The sequence below is a fragment of the Rana temporaria genome, chromosome 7 (assembly GCF_905171775.1).
Source record: "Rana temporaria chromosome 7, aRanTem1.1, whole genome shotgun sequence".
NCBI lineage: Eukaryota > Metazoa > Chordata > Amphibia > Anura > Ranidae > Rana > Rana temporaria.
Genome location: NC_053495.1, coordinates 31,723,962 through 31,742,899, shown reverse-complemented (window position 1 = coordinate 31,742,899; position 18,938 = coordinate 31,723,962). Strand labels below are relative to the sequence as shown.

At 44.3% G+C, this 18,938-nt stretch overlaps 1 protein-coding gene across 1 annotated transcript in view; it reads left to right on the top strand.

Annotated features, from left to right (window-relative positions):
- Nucleotides 1-7,252: 7,252 nt before the first annotated feature.
- The window catches only part of ADAMTS9 (ADAM metallopeptidase with thrombospondin type 1 motif 9), a 350,073-nt gene continuing 338,387 nt past the window's right edge, over nt 7,253-18,938 (top strand). Inside the window, exons 1-2 of the mRNA XM_040359179.1 lie at nt 7,253-7,628; nt 11,690-12,057. Coding sequence (XP_040215113.1) covers nt 7,523-7,628; nt 11,690-12,057 — 474 coding nt within the window. The 5' untranslated portion in view covers nt 7,253-7,522. The remainder of the gene's footprint in view (nt 7,629-11,689; nt 12,058-18,938) is intronic.

Genomic DNA, 18,938 nt, shown 5'->3' with positions numbered 1-18,938 from the left:
ATTTTGTTTGGGTGCAACGTCGCACGACCGCGCAATTGTCAGTTAAAGTGACGCAGTGCCAAATTTTTTAAAGTACTCTGGTCAGGAAGGGGGTAAAATCTTCCAGGGCTGAAGCGGTTAAACAGCCCCCACTCCATGGTAGGCTTTAGGTAGGGGAAGGGGCAAAACCGCCTATTTTTACCCACCACCTTGTCACTTTGGCACATGACAGACATTTTCTAGTCTGATTACTTATTTTCTATGGAAATGATAATTTTTACAGCAAATCATATCGGCTCCAATCGCTCTCCTCCATTCATCGCTATGGCTTCGCTACAAATCACTGAAGAAGAGGATTCGATCGATCACATCAATCCAATAGTTTAATTGGTAGCAGTGACAGAGCGGAAAATTACCAAACTCTTGCAATTAAATCATTAGCTGCAAATCCTTGTTTATTGCAGGTATTAGCAATTGATAAATGTGATTAATCGCTGCTACAAAAGGCCCTGAGGCTGACATCAGTCAGACTATTCTGCCGCTAGAGACAAATCGCCAGCGGTGGGATCGCTTTAGAGGCTGCCTGTCTGTCCCTATGGAATGGTTCCCTCTGTAGCCTGATAAAGAGAGATGTCGGTCTGTCGCTGGCCAGAATGCTGCTCAATCACTGGCGATGGGAGCGACATCTCACTGCCTGGGCTACACTGACGCTCACTCTGCACATTATATATAAGAATAACTGTTTTTTATATTAATTTTAAAATAATATAATATATAATTTTAATAAATGGGCAGTGCAAAGCACATGCGTAGGCTCAGAAGATTTTGACAAGAAACTCTGAGGCTTCATCAGGGGGATCTCACTGTGGAATATAAAACCATATTAGTCCAATGATTTCAAAATCCAAAAGTGACAGGCAGCTCTGAGGCTTCATCAGGGGGATCTCACTGGGGAATATGAAACCATATTAGTCCAATGATTTCACAATCCAAAAGCGACAAGCAGCTCTGAGGCTTCATCAGGGGGATCTCACTGGGGAATATGAAACCATATTAGTCCAATGATTTCACAATCCAAAAGCGACAAGCAGCTCTGAGGCTTCATCAGGGGGATCCCACTGGGGAATATGAAACCATATTAGCCCGAAGATCTAACAATCCAAAAGTTTAAATATATTTCAATGATTTTTTTTGGTGGGTTATCCTGAATTTCCTAATTTGAAGGTTGGAAAACTTTTGACTGTTTCTGATGGGGTTGTAGTATGTGGGGTATTATTATATATTTTTGGTAAGCATAGCAAATAAAAAAAAATGATATCTCCAAATCTAAGCCAAATCCATTTAAAAAAAGCAAATTGCTTTTGGGATATCATAAGCTAAATGAAGATGGAGGTGTTAGAACCCCTGTCAGGTAATCATTGCCGTCTTGCTCCCTGCTAGGTAGATTCTCTCTTTGTTAGTTTTGCTGACCATTGACCTAACATTTTGAGTTGTATCTAGAACAGGAATAGAGGAGAAATTATCCAATAACCGATCATGTCTGATTGATCTTATTTCCAGATCAATATGTTCAGTTGTTTGCCAAGTTGCATCTTTTGCTATTGAATCGTTTGCTTGCAATCAACCAGCGGTGGCCCATCCATAAGGGGAACACGGGCTCCGTCCCCCCATCCATGCGTCTGGCCTCCTAATCTACATGCAGTGCACCAGATGCATGGATTCCTATGGGGGGGGGGGGGGTTGGTTGTTTGTTTGAAGCAGGGTAATAGAGCCAGATGCTCTAATAGGCTTTAAAATAGGGTGGGCTTGGGGTGCAGAGCCCACCCAATTGTGTGACACTATGCACTGTTTGACCCCCCCCCCCAAAAAAAAAACCACTTGCCGCCACTGCAATCAACCACATCTCCCTACTTTGTTTTGGTTACTATAGCAGGGGATGATTTCCCTCAATATAGAGAGATTTTCTTCTACCTCCTGTTGCGTCTACAAGACAGGAAGCACTGACAGAGGTTTTAGGGATTCTGTACACCAGATACTGTATGTTGAGACTTTCCCACCATGCCTTGGTGCTGTGCTATGGCAAAAGGAGGCCATGCAGGGGCATATTTACCACGAGGCAAACAAGGCGTTTGCCTGGGGCGGCATTTTTATAGGTGGCGGCGTCTGTACCGGGATGATGCCTACTACACTATTCTACTCTGTACACTGCAGCACAGCTCACTGCGGTGAAAATAAATTAATGAAATGTCCTTTTGATATTTGAATAAAATTAAGATAAAAAAAAGATAAACAGCGCAGCGCATCACGCTGCCCTTAGGTGGCCACATGGTGCGGTTCTTGTGCAAATAAGAACCAGATTACCGAATAGGCAGAGTAGTCACCAGCCCATGTATCCCACGCCATTTAAGGGCGCCGATTTTTTTTTTTGTGAGATTTTTTTTTACTTTTCTGCAATGCACAGAAACACATTGACAAAATTTAGCAGACGCACAGCGGCAGTTCTAGGCAGTTCAATGCAGCGCATCACTGGGAAAGAGTCAGGGACTTCTTTTCTGCAGTTCTCAGGCATGGGGCAACCCATTAAAAGGAATAGGCTCCCCATGTTCAGTCACGCCTGTAGATGGGAACCAAGACTTCGTCTACTCCGGGGAGCCCCAAGAATGCCACAGTTGATAGAGAGCTGCCTCTAAAATATAGATCTGAAGATTTATCCTTTCTGTTTTGGTTCCAGCACTCTCCCAACACACCTCTGGTCCCCAAAAATAAAGGATATCAAGTGTTCTAACCCGGGATCCAACCAGACTTCTCATTGCTTGCAGGGATTTTCCACCCTGCTCCTTTGCATGTAATAAAGACCACTACTGACCACATGAAAAAAAGACCACTGCAGACCACGTGATAAAGACCACTACTGACCACGTGATAAAGACCACTACTGACCACGTGATAACGACCACTACTGTCCAAGTGATAAAGACCACTACTGACCACGTGATAAAGACTGCTACTGACCATGTGATAAAGACCACTACTGACCACGTGATAAAGACTGCTACTGACCATGTGATAAAGACCACTACTGACCACGTGATAAAGACTGCTACTGACCACGTGATAACGACCACTACTGTCCAAGTGATAAAGACCACTACTGACCATGTGATAAAGGCCACTGCTGACCATGTGATAAAGACCTCTATTGACCACGTGAAAAGAAGACCACTACTGACCATGTGATAAAGACCACTACTGACCACGTGATAACGACCACTACTGACCACGTGATAACGACTACTACTGACCACATGATAAAGACCGCTACTGACCATGTGATAAAGACCACTACTGACCACGTGATAAAGGCCACTGCTGACCATGTGATAAAGACCGCTACTGACCACATGATAAAGACCACGTGATAAACGCTACTGCTAACCATGTGATAAAGACCACTACTGACTTTTTAGGTGTTTGTTATGCATTTCCATTTGTATGCCCGTTTTTTTTTTTTTTAACAATCATATATATATATATACTAGCTGAATACCCGGCGTTGCCCGGTCTTCCTATCTTAACCTTTTGGGGAGGAAAATCATAGTAATATAAATATACCCATCTTTTATATAAGGGTGTAGGTAAGGGTTAATTTAACTGTCATATATTTTTATTTGGCATATAAGTAATATGTGTACCAGGTATTATTGAAATATCTCCAGGCGTACAGAAGTTGTGTGGGAACATACATTTCCCATTGATTTGCATGGGACTTTAAACAAAAACCCCGACCCTCACAAATGGGGGTAGTTAAGGGATAAATTAACTATCCTATAGTTTAAGTGGACATATAAGTAACATGTGACCAAGTGTTATCGAAATATCTACTGCCGTTTGGAAGTTATGAAGTAACATGTATTTCCCATAGAGTTGAAAGGAAAACCCCGACCATGGCGAATGGGGGTGGGTAAGGGTTAAACCACCTATCCTATGTTTGTTGCTGACATATAAGTAACATGTGTGCCAAGTTTCATGTTAATATCTTTAGCCGTTTGGACAAAAACACACCTTCCCCGTTCTTCATTGTGGCAATGTCAGTGATCGTCTGTTCCCTGATATAGGGAAAGACGATCACTGATGTCACACGTCCAGCCCGGCCCCCCTACCGTTAGAAACACACATGAGGTCACGCTTAACCCCTAAAGCGCCCCTAGTGGTTAATTCCTAAACTGCAATTGTCATTTTCACAGTAACCAGTGCATTTTTATAACACTTTTCGCTGTGAAAATGACAACGGTCCCAAAAATGTGTCAAAATTGTCCGATGTGTCCGCCATAATGTCGCAGTCACGAAAAAAATCGCTAATCGCCGCCATTACTAGTAAAAAAAAAGAATTATTAATAAAAATTCCATAAAACTATCCCCTATTTTGTAAACGGTATAAATTTTGCGCAAACCAATCGATAAATACTTATTGCGAATTTTTTTTTATACCAAAAATAGGTAGAAGAATACGTATCGGCCTAAACTGAGGAATTTTTTATTATAGCAAAATGTAAAAAATATTGCATTTTTTTCGAAATTGTCGCTTTATTTTTGTTTATAGCGCAAAAAATAAAAACCGCAGAGGTGATCAAATACCACCAAAAGAAAGCTCTATTTGTGGGGAAAAAAGGACGCCAATTTCGTTTGGGAGCCACTTCGCACGACAACGCAATTGTCAGTTAAAGCGCTGCAGTGCGGAAAAAAGGGGCAAAGGGTCCTTTACCTGCATGGTCCGGGTCTTAAGTGGTTAATGGTCACCATACATGTTACAATCTGGCTGTAAAATATCTGTACAATCAGCTTTAGATTTGCCAAAACTATGCAATATGTGGACCTAATTAAGCAGCCCGTAGATGATTCAATTTTCTTTCCTTCCGCCACGGGTGGAAGGAAAGAAAATCACTTGAATTCTCTATTAACAAAGTCAGTATTGATGGGGGAATGCCTCCCGCAGCGCTGTTGTATTCCGCACATCTGCAAAAGAGAAGCACGTGGGTCGGGAACGTGTGCGGTTACGTGCGTGTTCCTGACCCTCATATACGGGAACCTAGCCTTTCACACCTGTATTTTTTTCCCTGAAGGATTTGAGGCAGAAAAATGCGCGTTTTACCGCATGTCACTGCAATTCACGGCAAGCCCCCCCCTACGCACGTAGCTGCCGATGCGCTTCTAGTACAGATTTGCAATGAATATGTTTTTTTTTTTTTTTAATACGTTGTCAGGTTGTTTTTAAAATTTAACGCAGCGCGCCAAAACGCATGGAAATTAAATGGGTCTCTTATGCCGCGTACACATGGTCGTTTAACGGCATGAAAAAAAACGAAGTTTTTCAGCATGTCCAAAAGACGAAGTTTTTCCAACTTCATCATAAAAAACGACGTTGCCCACACCATCGTTTTTGAAAAATTATGAACAAAGCGCGGTGACGTACAACACGTACAACGGCACTCTGAAGGGGAAGTTCTATTCGCCTTTGGGCTGCTTTTAGCCGATTCCTTGTTAGTAAAAGACGATTCGTGCTTTTTTGTCTGTTACATTGTGATGAATGTGCTTACTCCATTATGAACGGTAGTTTTACCAGAACGAGCGCTCTCGTCTCATAACTCGCTTCAGGGCATGCGCGGGTCTAAAACGTTGTTTTAGCCCCCACACGATCATTTTTTACAACCCGAAAAACGTCATTTTAAAAAACGACGTTAAAAAATGCCGCACGTTCGAATTTTTTTTTTGACGTTTTTCAGAAGCAGAAAAACGTTGTGAAGCCCACACACAATGGGCCAGATCCACAGAAGAATTACGCCGGCGTATCTATTGATACGCCGCGTAATTTCAAAGTTCCCGCGTCGTATCTTTGTTTTGTATCCACAAAACAAGATACGACTGCACCTGTACGTCTTAGTACGCCGTCGGATCTTAGGTGCATCTTTCCGGCGGCCGCTAGGTAGCGTTTCCGTCGAATTCCGCGTCGAGTATGCAATTAAGCGATCCACGAACGTATGTCCGGCCTGCGCATTTTTTTACGTTGTTTGCGTTCGGCTTTTTCCGGCGTATAGTTACCCCTGCTATATGAGGCGTACTCAATGTTAAGTATGGCCGTCGTTCCCACGTCCAATTTTGATTTTTTTTTACGTTGTTTGCGTAAGTCGTTCGCGAATAGGGATTTGCGTAGAATGACGTCACCGTTCGTAAACATTGGCTTGTTCCGGTTTAATTTCAGGCATGCGCACTGGGATACCCCCACGTTAAAAAAAACTTTGCTTACGTCGGGTCACAACGTATTTACATAAAACACGCCCCCATCACATCGATTTGAATTGCGCGCACTTACGCCGCCAAAGATACACTACGCCGCCGTAACTTTACGGCGCGCATTCTTTGAGGATTAAAAAAAAAATAAAGTAAGTTACGGCGGCGTAGTGTATCTTAGATACGCTACGCCCGACGGTAAAATGCGCCGTTGTACGTGGATCTGCCCCAATGATGATTTTAAATGACGTTTTTAAAAACGTTGGCCCAGATTCCAGGCGTGTTTAGCGTAAGGCTGCCCCTTCTAATAGTAGGGGCAGCCAATGCTAAAGTATACCCGTCGTTCCCGCGTCGCGAAATTTGAATTTCACGTTGTTTGCGTAAGTGATTCGTGAATGGCGCTGGACGTCATTCACGTTCACTTGGAAGCAAATGACGTCCTTGCGACGTCATTTGCCGCAATGCACGTCGGGAAAGTTTCCCGACGGAGCATGCGCTCTACGCTCGGCGTGGGAGCACGCCTAATTTAAATGATTCCCGCCCCCTACGGGATCATTTACATTAGGCGCCCTTACGCAGGGCAAGTTTACACAGTGCACACGCAATTTACGGAGCTACTGCTCCGTGAATCGCGGGTAGCGCAGGAAATTTGCGCTAAAAAGGGGCAAATCTACCTGAATCTGGGCCGTTGTTTTTTTTTTAATGCCGAAAAACGACCGTGTGTACGCGGCATTAAAAGATTTCTCTAAACAAAGTTCTTGCGAAGCCATGAATACAATGTATAGAGTTGTGGGAAGCATCCCCAGCCAAGTGATATGCAGTGTAGATGAACAGCTGTGCAGGATTGTGGATGGCTGGATGTCATGAGAGATGCAGCATTCTGTGAACATTGTACCCTCCCTGTCTGGGCATGGCTCTGCGTTCCCCACTCCCCCCCAGCCCTGGCTGTTCTAACCTCCAACAGCAGCCTTCAGTCACTCAGGCAAAAGTACTGTAGAAAGAACTAATAGAAGAAGCCTGTTCGCTGAGTCCCCCCTCGCTTCCCCCTGTGCACTATGCTGGATTGCCTAGAACTCCATGGGCGATTGCTAAGGACTTGTCTCCCTGTGCTGAGTGCCACTGCAAGGGCCAGTCCTGAGGATTACCAAGTCTAAAGCCAGCTTGCCAAGAGGAATTATTTCTTTTTTTGGGAAATATTTTTTTTTTTTTCTTGTGTGTGTGCAAAAAAGAAGGGAGCCCAGCGCAGAGTGCTTTGCTGATGACCAACATGAATCTTGCCTTTTGGCTGATGGGATTACTGACAATTCTGCAAGACCTCCTGAATGTAACGCCGGCGCCAGGACCCAAACTGCACCCAAGGCAAGGTAACGGTTTGTATTATGTGCTGTCTAGACCCTCTTTTGTCAGCCTTTACACTTGTTTCTTTATTTTATTAGTAGAAAAAAAAATCTGCTTTATTAGCTAGCCAATCATCCACAAGTTCTAGGCGAAGATTCGCAAGTTATTAGCCAATCATCCGCAAGTTCTAGGCGAAGATTCGCAAGTTATTAGCCAATCATCCTCAAGTTCTAGGCGAAGATTTGCAAGTTATTAGCCAATCATCCACAAGTTCTAGGCGAAGATTTGCAAGTTATTAGCCAATCATCCGCAAGTTCTAGGCGAAGATTTGCAAGTTATTAGCCAATCATCCACAAGTTCTAGGCGAAGATTCGCAAGTTATTAGCGAATCTTCCACAAGTTATAGGCGAAGATTCACTAGTTATTAACGAATAGGCGAATATTCGCAAGTTTATAGTGAATCATCCTCAAGTTCTAGGCGAAGATTCGCAAGTTATTAGCCAATCATCCACAAGTTATAGGCGAAGATTCGCAAGTTATTAGCCAATCATCCACAAGTTATAGGCGAATATTCGCAAGTTATTAGCCAATCATCCGCAAGTTATAGGCGAAGATTCGCAAGTTATTAGCCAATCATTCGCAAGTTATAGGCAAAGATTCGCAAGTTATTAGCGAATCATTCGCAAGTTATAGGCGAACATTTGCAAGTTATTAGCGAATCATCCTCAAGTTATAGGCGAAGATTCGCAAGTTATTAGCCAATCATCCACAAGTTATAGGCGAAGATTCGCAAGTTATTAGCGAATCATTGGCAAGTTATAGGCGAAGATTCGCAAGTTATTAGCAAATCATTCGCAAGTTATAGGCGAAGATTCGCAAGTTATAGGCGAATCATTCGCAAGTTATAGGCGAAGATTCGCAAGTTATTAGCGAATCATCCGCAAGTTATAGGTAAACATTCGCAAATTATTAGCGAATCAACCACAAGTTATAGGCGAACTTTTGCAAGTTATTAGCCAATCATCCTCAAGTTCTAGGCGAATATTTGCAAGTTATTAGCCAATCATCCACAAGTTCTAGGCGAAGATTCGCAAGTTATTAGCCAATCATCCTCAAGTTCTAGGCGAAGATTCGCAAGTTATTAGCCAATCATCCACAAGTTCTAGGCGAAGATTCGCAAGTTATTAGCCAATCATCCACAAGTTCTAGGCGAAGATTCGCAAGTTATTAGCCAATCATCCTCAAGTTCTAGGCGAAGATTCGCAAGTTATTAGTGAATCATCCACAAGTTATAGGCGAAGATTCGTAAGTTATTAACGAATAGGCAAATATTCGCAAGTGTATAGTGAATCATTCGCAAGTTATAGGCGAAGATTCACAAGTTATTAGCCAATCATCCTCAAGTTATTGGGGAAGATTCACAAGTTATTAGCCAATCATCCTCAAGTTATTGGGGAAGATTCGCAAGTTATTAGCCAATCATCCACAAGTTATTGGGGAAGATTCGCAAGTTATTAGCGAATCATTCGCAAGTTATAGGCGAAGATTCGCAAGTTATTAGCCAATCATCCACAAGTTATTGGGGAAGATTCGCAAGTTATTAGCGAATCATCCGCAAGTTATAGGCGAAGATTCGCAAGTTATTAGCGAATCATTCGCAAGTTATAGGCGAAGATTCGCAAGTTATAGGCGAATCATTCGCAAGTTATAGGCGAAGATTCGCAAGTTATTAGCGAATCATCCGCAAGTTATAGGTAAACATTCGCAAATTATTAGCGAATCAACCACAAGTTATAGGCGAACTTTTGCAAGTTATTAGCCAATCATCCTCAAGTTCTAGGCGAATATTTGCAAGTTATTAGCGAATCATTCGCAAGTTATAGGCGAAGATTCGCAAGTTATTAGCCAATCATCCACAAGTTATAGGAGAACATTCGCAAGTTATTAGCGAATCATTCGCAAGTTATAGGCGAAGATTCGCAAGTTATTAGCGAATCATTCGCAAGTTATAGGCGAAGATTCGCAAGTTATTAGCCAATCATCCGCAAGTTCTAGGCGAAGATTCGCAAGTTATTAGCGAATCATTCGCAAGTTCTAGGTGAATATTTGCAAGTTATTAGCGAATCAACCACAAGTTATAGGCGAATATTCGTAAGTTATTAGCGAATCATTCGCAAGTTATAGGCGAACATTTGCAAGTGTATAGTGAATCATCCGCAAGTTATCCTCTTATTTTAATGTAAAGCAGTTTGGAAAACCCCAACTTTTTAGTTTAAATTGTCAAATGAATTGCAACTTTTATGCAGTAAAGTATTAAGTATTCCATAAGCGTAATATTTACTGTATATACACAAGTATAGATATATAAATATACAATATGTGCAAATATTGTGCAACTTGTTTGTATATACTTAATATTATACAAACATTGGTTTTATTGATTTATATGGCACTGACATATTCTGTAACACTGTGGGATTCAAAATAGACATGGGCTAGTTCAAGAATGAGAAAACAGATGGTAGGGATGAAATGAATGGGCTGTGTGGCCAAAGGAGCTTACAATCTAAAAGTTAAAGGGACAAGAGTAGAACAATACCTGTGTGTGTATGTATATATATATATATATATATATATATATATATATATATATATATATATATATATATATATATATATATACATACATATACACACACACATACAACCACACACAAGTCATAGTCATACACCTAGCAGTAATACACACACAACTCACACACCTAGCAGTCATACACCTAGCAGTATTGCACACACACACACACACACACACACACACACACACATCATACACCTAGCAGTAATACACACACACGTCATACACCTAGCAGTAATCCACACACAAGTCATACACCTAGCAGTATTACACACACACACACATCATACACCTAGCAGTAATACACACACAACTCATGCACAGAGCAGTAATACACACACAAGTCATACACCTAGTAGTAATACACACACACAAGTCATGCACAGAGCAGTAATACACACGCAAGTCATACACCTAGCAGTAATACACACACACACACACACACAAGTCATACACCTAGCAGTAATACACACACACACAAGTCATACACCTAGCAGTAATACACACACACACACACACAAGTCATACACCTAGCAGCAATACACACACAAGTCATGCACAGAGCTGTAATACACACACAAGTCATACACCTAGTAGTAATACACACACATGTCATGCACAGAGCAGTAATACACACACAAGTCATACACCTAGTAGTAATACACACACATGTCATGCACAGAGCAGTAATACACACACAAGTCATACACCTAGTAGTAATACACACACATGTCATGCACAGAGCAGTAATACACACACAAGTCATACACCTAGCAGTAATACACACACAAGTCATACACCCAGCAGTAATACACACACAGGTCATGCACAGAGCAGTAATACACACACAAGTCATGCACAGAGCAGTAATACACACACAAGTCATACACCTAGTAGTAATACACACATATGTCATGCACAGAGCAGTAATACACACACATGTCATGCACAGAGCAGTAATACACACACAAGTCATACACCCAGCAGTAATACACACACAGGTCATGCACAGAGCAGTAATACACACACAAGTCATGCACAGAGCAGTAATACACACACAAGTCATACACCTAGCAGTAATACACACACATGTCATACACAAAGCAGTAATACACACACAAGTCATACACCTAGTAGTAATACACACACACGTCATGCACAGAGCAGTAATACACACAAGTCATACACAGAGCAGTAATACACACACAAGTCATGCACAGAGCAGTAATACACACGCAAGTCATACACCTAGCAGTAATACACACACAAGTCATGCACCTAGCAGTAATACACACACACAAGTCATACACACACACACACGTTGTGCATGGAGCAGCAACATCTGTTGGGATCCTACAGGGAGGTAGTTGAGGGAGAGCAGACACTGTACTCCTAGCTATGAGCCATGCGTTACAATAACTTTACCCGTCTCTATGTGTGTTACTGTTGCAGCTAAGCTTTTGGAGAGGCTGGGTGAATACGAAGTAGTAACCCCTACGAGAGTGAATGAATTTGGCGAAGTCCTCCCTCACTCAATGCACTTCAAAAGGAAAAAACGCAGCCTCGTCCCCCAGGACGACCCCTGGGCTAACGCCACCACTCATTACAGACTGTCAGCGTTTGGGCAGAAGTTCTTCTTCAACTTGAGTGCCAATTCTGGATTTATTGCACCCGTTTTAACCGTCAGCCTGTATGGAAGACCCCAGGGTAACGAGACCGATGGCTATCATCAGGACACCGACTTTGGGCATTGCTTCTACAATGGACATGTCAACAGCAAGACGGAACACATTGCAGTCATTAGCCTCTGCTCGGGAATGGTGAGTGCTGAGGATTTCCATGGCTGTCATTATAGTAATAATCGCCGGTGCCGTAGGTAGCGTGATCCTTCATCAGCCCACAAGGGCTGTCCAGCTGTTGCAGACCTCCTGGGAGCCTGCTGGGCTTGTAGTTCTACAGCAGCTGGAGAGTCTGAGGCTAATGAGAGATGCCTACAACTTTTGAAGGTGGGTTCTACACAGCTAAAAGTTTTTAGTGCATGTATATAGTTAGAAAGCATGCCTTGCCACCCTGGCTATGCGCATCCACCGTGTTCAGTAGGGGAAAGGTGCCTTGCCGGTGTCACCGAGGGCATGCACATTCACACACTGCTGCCCAGAGACACTGGTGCCCTCAATAGAGAGCAGTGACGTCATGCTGACAGTGGGACAGGAAGGGAAGCCAGGAGGCTGGACCCTGGAGGAGGGAGATTGAGATTCTCGTACATCACATAGTAAAATAGCTTCCTGACTTCCAGTGACACACTGCTGGGGTTGGGATGTCCCCTGGCTGTCAGCAAGCACGCAGGCGTTTTCACATTCATAGAGAGCATCCCGTACTGTGCAATAGACATTTGCTTTGTAAACTTTCCAGAATTGCACATTGAATGTAGAATGCTTGCCAAGCAAGGGAACCTGTGTTTGGAGAACTACGGAGGCTGTCATTGCTGAAAATGCTAGTTGCTTGGCCTATTATGGTTATACTCAGTGGCCTATTATGGTTATGCTCAGTGGCCTATTATGGTTATGCTCAGTGGCCTATTATGGTTATGCTCAGTTTGAATACTGAGTTATCGACCAGTAATGTCAACCGTCCGTATTTTTACGGATAGTTCGTAAAAACGGGGACTTTTTTCCCCCCGTTCGTAAATGTCCGTGGTTGCGGGAATGTGCCAGTAAAAATAGCCGAGATCGGTTCGGCTTGGAACTGCGCATGGAGTTTTGAGGCAGGGGGTGATGGTGGCTGCGGTGGCACCACAGAGGAGGATGGAGGCAGGGGGAGATTGGAGGCAGGGGGTGATTGGAGGCAGGGCGTGATGGTGGCTGTGGTGGCACCGCAGAGGGGGATGGAGGCAGGGGGCAATGGAGGCAGGGGGAGATTGAAGGCAGGGGGTGATTGGAGGCAGGGGGTGATAGTGGCCGGGGGTCTTAGTGGCAGGGGGTGATTGGAGGCAGGGGGTGATAGTGGCAGGGGGAGATTGGAGGCAGGGGGTGATAGTGGCAGGGGGAGATTGGAGGCAGGGGGTGTTAGTGGCAGGGGGTGATTGGAAGCAGGGGGTGTTGGTGGCACCGCAGAGGGGGGTGAATGCAGGGGGTGTTGGTGGCAGAGGGGGATGGAGGCAGGGGAAGATTGAAGGCAGGGGGTGATTGGAGGCAGGGGGTGATAGTGGCAGGGGGTGATAGTGGCAGGGGGTGATAGTGGCAGGGGGTGATTGGAGTCAGGGGGAGATTGGAGTCAGGGGGTGATTGGAGTCAGGGGGTGATTGGAGTCAGGGGGTGTTAGTGGCAGGGGGTGTTGGTGGCACCGCAGAGGGGGGTGAATGCAGGGGGTGTTGGTGGCAGAGGGGGATGGAGGCAGGGGGTGATGTGACTAAATAATTTGCCCTTATTATATCAAAAATAACAAAAATAAGTATTTTTACCTTAATATCTACCACATTGCTTTTTGCCCAGCATACTTGTTTGTAGCCTAAATACTGAAATTTGCACCTAAAAATGTAATTTAGTAACTTTTGTGAAATGTCAGTAAAAACGTGGCTGCGCCAGTAAATTTCGTGTGTCGTGCCAGTAAATTTTAATCTGGTAGGTTGGCAACACTGTTATCGACCTGGAACAAATATATATGCAGTGTATAATTTCATATCTATATATTCATCCCAGGTCAGTGACTCTGGGCTCAAAATTCTGGAAACCAGATACGCTTAAATTAGGCTAAGATACGAGCAGCGTAAGTCTCCTACGCCGTTGTATCTTAGGGTGCAATATTTACGCTGGCCGCTAGGTGGCGCTTTCGTTGAGTTCGGCGTAGAATATGTAAATAACTAGATACGCCTATTCACGAACGTACGTGCGCCCGTCGCAGTAAAGACATGCCGTTTACATAAGGCGAGTCACGGGGTAAAGTTAGTCGAACAGATAGCTGGCCTAGTCAATGTTAAGTATGGCCGTCGTTCCCGCGTCGAAATTTGAAAATTGTACGTCGTTTGCGTAAGTCGTCCGTGAATGGGGCTGGACGTAATTTACGTTCACGTCGAAACCAATACGTCCTTGCGGCGTACTTTGGAGCAATGCACACTGGGATATGTACACGGACGGCGCATGCGCCATTCGTAAAAAACGTCAATCACGTCGGGTCACCAATCATTTACATAAAACACGCCCCCCCATCCTCATTTGAATTAGGCGCGCTTACGCCGGCCCCATTTACGCTACGCCGCCGTAACTTAGGAGGCAAGTGCTTTGTGAATACAGCACTTGCCTCTCTAACTTACGGCGGCGTAGCGTATATGCCATACGCTACGCCTGCCTAACGTTGCGCCCGCCTACGTGAATCTGGCTAAGTGATTACTGCTAGCAGCTATACCAGCGATTAGCGATTATTATTATACAGCAGGGGTCTCAAACTGGTGGCCCTCCAGCTGTTGCAAAAAAACTACAAGTCTCATGAGGCATTGGATGAGGCATGATGGGACTTGTAGTTCTGCAACAGCTGGGGGCGGGGCGCTAGTTTGAGACTCCTGTTATACAGGATTTATATTGCGCCAATAGTTTGCACAGCGCTTTACAACATGAGGGCAGACAGTATAGTTCCAATACAATTCAATACAGGAGGAATCAAAGAGCCCCGCTTGTTAGAGCTTACCGCAAATAAAATCCGGCAGGCTGGTTGTACCCAAGTTGATCAGCCTGCTCATATATGGTTCAAATCTCCACCAGTTTAGCAGGTCCTGAACCGCGCATGGGCCTGCCTTAGCTGGAATTCCAATTTAAAGCGGAGTTCCACCCAAAAGTGGAACTTCCGCTTAATCCACTCCTCACCCCCTTACCCGCCACATTTGGCATGTCATTTTTTTGGGGGGGAGTGGGGGCTTCAGGAGGAGTGGGACTTCCTGTTTCACTTCCCCCTTCCGCCGAGGGGCTGCTGAGGCGATATACGTCATATCGCCTTTTGGCAGCCCCTCCCTGTAGGCGATCGCCTGGGACACGTGACAGGTCCCAGGCGATCGCCTGTCCAATCGGATGGCGCAGCGCCGCTCGTGCATGCGCAGTGGGTGCCCGGCCGTGAAGCCGAAAGCTGTCACGGCCGGGTGCCCACACTTAGAATGAGGACGCCGGCCGGAGAGGGGGGGAAGAGGAGCGGAGCCCCGGCCGGCGCGTCACTGGAGCGTGGAGCAGGTGAGTGTCTGTTTATTAAAAGCCAGCAGCTACACTTTTTTGTAGCTGCTGACTTTTAATAAACATCAAAAATGACTGGAACACCCCTTTAACCCCACGTTTCCTTGGCCCTTGCCAAGGGGCAGACAGGAGAGGCAGGAGCCTTGGTGGGGGGGGGCACAAAAATGGCAAGACCTGCAACCTATACTGCTGGAGTACTTCACAGCTTAGGATGTATGTGGGGGGGAGGGGTGCACTTTGGTCTTTTTGATATGGGTGTTCGAGGACCTTGTACCAACACTGCTCTCGCCATTCTATCCAAAGCACAAAACAAAAAACTTTCGATACACTGACAGTGCTTGACTTCAATAAAACTTTGCTGTGTAGCCTTTTACTCTACGGCAGGGTGAAGCGGAGGTGGGGGAGGGGCTGTATCATTTTCCACTATGGGATTATCAGACTAAAAAGTCAGATGTGTTATTACAAATATCACTATACCAAAAGGGGTTGTAAAGGTAATTTTTCTTTCCTAAATAGCTTCCTTTACCTTAGTGCAGTCCTCCTTCACTTACCTCATCCTTCCATTTTGCTTTTAAATGTCCTTATTTCTTCTGAGAAATCCTCACTTCCTGTTCTTCTGTCTGTAACTCCACACAGTAATGCAAGGATTTCTCCCTGGTGTGGAGTGTCGTGCTCACCCCCTCCCTTGGACTTAGGGTGACCACATTTCCAAACTACCATTCAGGGACACCCTCCCTTTCCAAAAATCAGCTTGCGCTGTAACGAATCACAGCACAGTGATTGGACACAAGAGGCGGGATTTATGATTTCTCCAATCACAAGCAGGAGGCGGGGATTGTGCTCCTCCAGGCATTCCCAGCCAGGACAAGTACTGTCAGTGAGTAAAGCAGTGACGTGGCGGCCTTTTTTGGGGGGCATCAGATTGGCCCGGGGGTGGGGTGGCTGTGTCAGTTTCATTCCGGGACACTGTATTGTCCTGGAATGAAGGTGTCCGGGACAGACCTGCAAAATGCATGACTGTCCCAGGCAATCCGGGACACGTGGTCACCCTAGGGAGGGGGCGAGCACGACACTCCACACCAGGGAGAAAGCCTTGCATTACTGTGTGGAGTTACAGACAGAAGAACAGGAAGTGAGGATTTCTCAGAAGAAATAAGGACATTTAAAAGCAAAATGGAAGGATGAGGTAAGTGAAGGAGGATTGCACTAAGGTAAAGGAAGCTATTTAGAGGGGAAAATTGTACCTTTACAACCCCTTTAAGTGACACAACTTTATATACGATTCATGCTTGTATGCTGCCCTGGATGTCTTGACTTTAAAGCACTTGTCCCTGAATTCTTATGCCGTACACACGGTCGTTTTTCGGCATGAAAAAAAACTACGTTTTGAAAAACGTCATTTAAAATGATCGTGTGTGGGCTTCACATCGTTTTTCGGCTTCTGAAAAACGACAAAAAAAAAAAACATGTAGTTTTTCGGGTTGTAAAAAATTATCGTGTGTGGGCTAAAACAACGTTTTAAACCCACGCATGCCCAGAAGAAGCTAGTTATGAGATGGGAGCGCTCGTTTAGGTAAAACTACCGTTCATAATGAAGTAAGCACATTCATCACGCTGTAACAGACAAAAAAGCGCGAATCGTCTTTTACTAACAATGAATCAGCTAAAAGCAGCCCAAAGGCGAATGGAACTTCCCCTTTATAGTGCCGTCGTACGTGTTGTACGTCACCGCGCTTTGCTAGAGCATTTTTCAAAAACGATGGTGTGTGGGAAACATCGTTTTTAATGATGAAGTTGGAAAAACTTCGTTTTTTGGACATGCTGAATAACTTCGTTTTTTTTTCATGCCGAAAAACGACCGTGTGTACGCGGCATTACACTGATCCAATCACTTATCTTCTAATATTAACAGTAACAATGATACATGCGGCTCTTTAAGAAACATCCACATAATGGCTGTTCAGATTTTTTTTTTACAATAGCCGGCGACAACGCAACAATACGCAAATACCACGTGACCTAAAAAATAAAAAAGGTGACTAAATCAGATTTCCACATGCATCGCGCGTCTGCATCTAAGGCTGCATTGACAGGTCGTTCGGTCGTTTTTTTCTGCGTTTTTTTTTCGGCGTTTTGTCGCACATATTCATGCTTATTTGTGTGTTTGCATACAGCGTCGTCCGACGTTTTTGCATTTCGACGTTTTTTATTTTAGCCAATAGGAAAAATGATCATCTTTTCATCACTTGTTGCTATGTTGGTAGATTTTTTTATCTTCTGCCTGGGTGAAATGTTCTATTGATTAAAGCGACAAAACGCCCGCAGCAAACGCTCGTCGTCGCGCTAGTCGCTTGAATCAAGCGTTTCCATTACTTTCTATGGGAAATAGAAACGCTCAAAAACGCCCAAACCGCCCGATACGCGCGACAAAAAAGGGTCCGGAACTTGTTTGAGCTTCAGGCGTTCGGCGTCAGGCGTTTTGGAGTGGAGATGTGAACCATCTCCATAGGGAATAATGTATTTTTTCCCCTCTAGCGTTTTTGAGCGTCGCCCTTCAGGCGACAAAACGCTCAGGTGTGAATGCAGCCTAAGAGGTTCTGCAGCAGCTGCTGATTGTACGGAGAAGCAGATCCTAGCTGGACATCGTTGTTGTTTTTTTTGGTAACGTCATTAGAAGCACATTGAGCAATCGGTAGCTTCTCTTGCGCAGCAATGCTTACCAGGAGCTTCTGTATGTAATTCCTTCAATAACGTTGATGCCTCGGCGCTAAGCCAGCGCAGCGATCTTCTACGGGAGATCGGAGTACACAAATCAATACGTTTCCAATGTAGAGGGATCCAGCTGGGCTCATTGCGGTTCCTCAGACCTGTTCTGTCGGGGGTTGTTTTCTTTCTAGTTGTTTAGCAGGCGGAGTCTGGACAATCACTGGCGTTTTCATTTAAAGGGACCCTTAAAGTGTTTATTAATAAGACACAGGAAAAAAATAAAAATGAAAATGCTTTGATATGCATAACGTACAACGGATTTGTTTGATGATTAATAATCTCCTAAAATAAGGCAGCGGGATTGTCATTGATCCGAAGGAAACAAATACTTTGCTGTGTTGATAGCGCCGCCTTAAAACTTACGTCTGGGTCTTGTGTTAGAAGAACGTTAGCAGCCTATAGAGTGAGGTCTCTATACATTGTAATGGGGAGGGGTTTGTAGACCTCTATATATAACCGAATAACAATTTAGTCTCAGTTGTCAGCTTGGAAGACCTGCGTTACCACAAATTAGCTGAACTGGACACCCAGGGGGTTATTTACTAAACCCGGAGAGTTCAAAATCTGGTGCAGCTCTGAGTACAAGCCAATCAGCTTCCAGGTTTTACTGTCAAAGCTTAAAGCGGGAGTTCACCCATTTATTTATTTTTTTCTCTTTTCCCCTTAGATTCTTGCTCGTTTTGTCTAGGGGAATCGGCTATTTGTTTTGAAATATGAGCAGT